At 55.9% G+C, this 1,981-nt stretch overlaps 1 protein-coding gene across 1 annotated transcript; it reads left to right on the plus strand.

Annotated features, from left to right (window-relative positions):
* Positions 1-455: 455 nt before the first annotated feature.
* Positions 456-1,966, plus strand: vps16 (VPS16 core subunit of CORVET and HOPS complexes; the record flags this gene model as incomplete). The annotated part of the gene is made up of 5 exons (XM_010777054.1): positions 456-584; positions 670-792; positions 1,312-1,367; positions 1,458-1,547; positions 1,789-1,966. Coding segments are annotated over exons 2-5 (405 nt in total), but the record flags the coding sequence as incomplete, so codon positions are not given.
* Between the last annotated feature and the right edge of the window lie 15 nt (positions 1,967-1,981).

Consider the following 1,981-nt stretch of genomic DNA (forward strand, 5'->3'; position numbering starts at 1 on the left):
GTCTCTCACCTGTCTCCCTCTCACCTGTCTCCCTCTCACCTGTCCCGCTCGCACCTGTCTCTCACCTGTCTCCCTCTCACCTGTCTCCCTCTCACCTGTTTCCCTCTCACCTGTCTGTGTCTCTCTCTCTCTCACCTGTCTGTCTCTCACCTGTCCCCCTCGCACCTGTCTCTCACCTGTCTCCCTCTCACCTGTCTCCCTCTCACCTGTCCCCCTCGCACCTGTCTCTCACCTGTCTCCCTCTCACCTGTGTCTCTCTCTCTCTCACCTGTCTGTCTCTCACCTGTCCCCCTCGCACCTGTCTCTCACCTTTCTCCCTCTCACCTGTCTTTCAACTTTCTCCCTCTCACCTGTCTCCCTCTCACCTGTCCCCCTCTCACCTGTCCCCCTCTCACCTGTCTCCCTCTCACCTGTCCCCCTCAAACCTGTCTCCCTCTCACCTGTCTCCCTCTCACCTGTGTTCTCCAGGTCTCCAGGGGAAGCCTGTCTGCTGGCTGGTTCTGACCCAGGACCGGCAGACTAAAGTCTTGCTGTCCACCGGACCGGATCTCTACATCTTGGACAACACGTCTTGCACTGCGGTGGTGAGACAGTCAGAGACACAGAGAGGTACACAGACAGGTAGACAGACAGCTGAGACACGTCACTAACTACCTGTCTGTCTCTCAGAGTCCTCCAGGTCTGGGTCCTCAGTCTGGCAGCATCTTCCACATGTCCGTCTCCTTCAGCTACAAATACCTGGCTCTGTTCACAGAGACCGGACACCTGTGGACAGGCCCCTCCCACCTTCAGGTGAGCGACCAATTAGGGGCCTGATCTCACTGGGGTAAGGGTCGGGGCGGTGATTAACAGTTGGTGCGGGCGGGGTGGTTCTCTGTGTGATTGACAGGTGGTGAGGGGGTGGTTGTCTGTGATTGACAGGTGGTGAGGGGGTGGTTGTCTGTGTTATTGACAGGTGGTGAGGGGGTGGAGTCTGTGTTATTGACAGGTGGTGAGTGGGTGGAGTCTGTGTTATTGACAGGTGGTGAGGGGGTGGGGTCTGTGTGATTGACAGGTGGTGAGGGTTTTGGGTCTGTGTGATTGACAGGTGGTGAGGGGGTGGGGTCTATGTGATTGACAGATGGTGAGGGGTTGGAGTCTTTGTGATTGACAGGTGGTGAGGGGGTGGGGTCTTTGTGATTGACAGGTTGTGAGGGGGTGTGGTCTGTGTGGGTGATTGACAGGAGGTGAGGGGGTGGGGTCTGTGTGGGTGATTGACAGGTGGTGAGGGGGCTGGGTCTGTATGATTGACAGGTGCTTCTGTGTCTGCAGGACAAACTGAATGAAGTGGACACCAAGAACACAAAGCCCCCCCAACAGATGGTCTGGTATGTATCTGTCTGTCTACCCGTCTGTCCTCTCACCTGTCTCACCCGTCTCACCTGTCTCACCCTCTGTACCTGTCTATACCTGTCCAGGTGTCGCAGGCCAAAGAGTCAGCAGCCGTCTGTGGTTCTGCTGTGGGACAAACTGCTGATGGTGGTTGGAGTCCGTCAGGACAACATCCAGTATCCTTTAGACCATTTCAGAACAGAACCACAAACCAGTTTGGACCGGAACTCATTAGGGTACCTGGACCTTGTAGGGTCCTCCTGGACCTGAGTAGGGTTCTCCTGGACCTCAGTAAGGTTCTCCTGGTCCTCATTAGGGTCCTCCTGGACTTCAGTAGGGTTCTCCTGGAGCTCTTTAAGCTTCTTGTTGTTTTAATGGTTATCTGGTTCTCCGCTGTGAGCCTTGACCTGTGACCAGGTTCCCGATAGAGGAACCCTGTGTTCTGGTGGGAGAATTGGACGGGGTGCGGATCCTCAGCTCCTCTCAGCAGGAACTCCTTCAGGAGGTTCCTCTCGTCTGTCAGGAGATCTTCAAGATCGCCTCCATGGCTCCTGGAGCTCTTTTGCTGGAGGCCCACCGGGAGTACCAGGTACCTGTCTGTCTGACTGAC

Source organism: Notothenia coriiceps, unplaced genomic scaffold (assembly GCF_000735185.1).
Source record: "Notothenia coriiceps isolate Sejong01 unplaced genomic scaffold, NC01 NC01_scaffold00000270, whole genome shotgun sequence".
Lineage (NCBI taxonomy): Eukaryota > Metazoa > Chordata > Actinopteri > Perciformes > Nototheniidae > Notothenia > Notothenia coriiceps.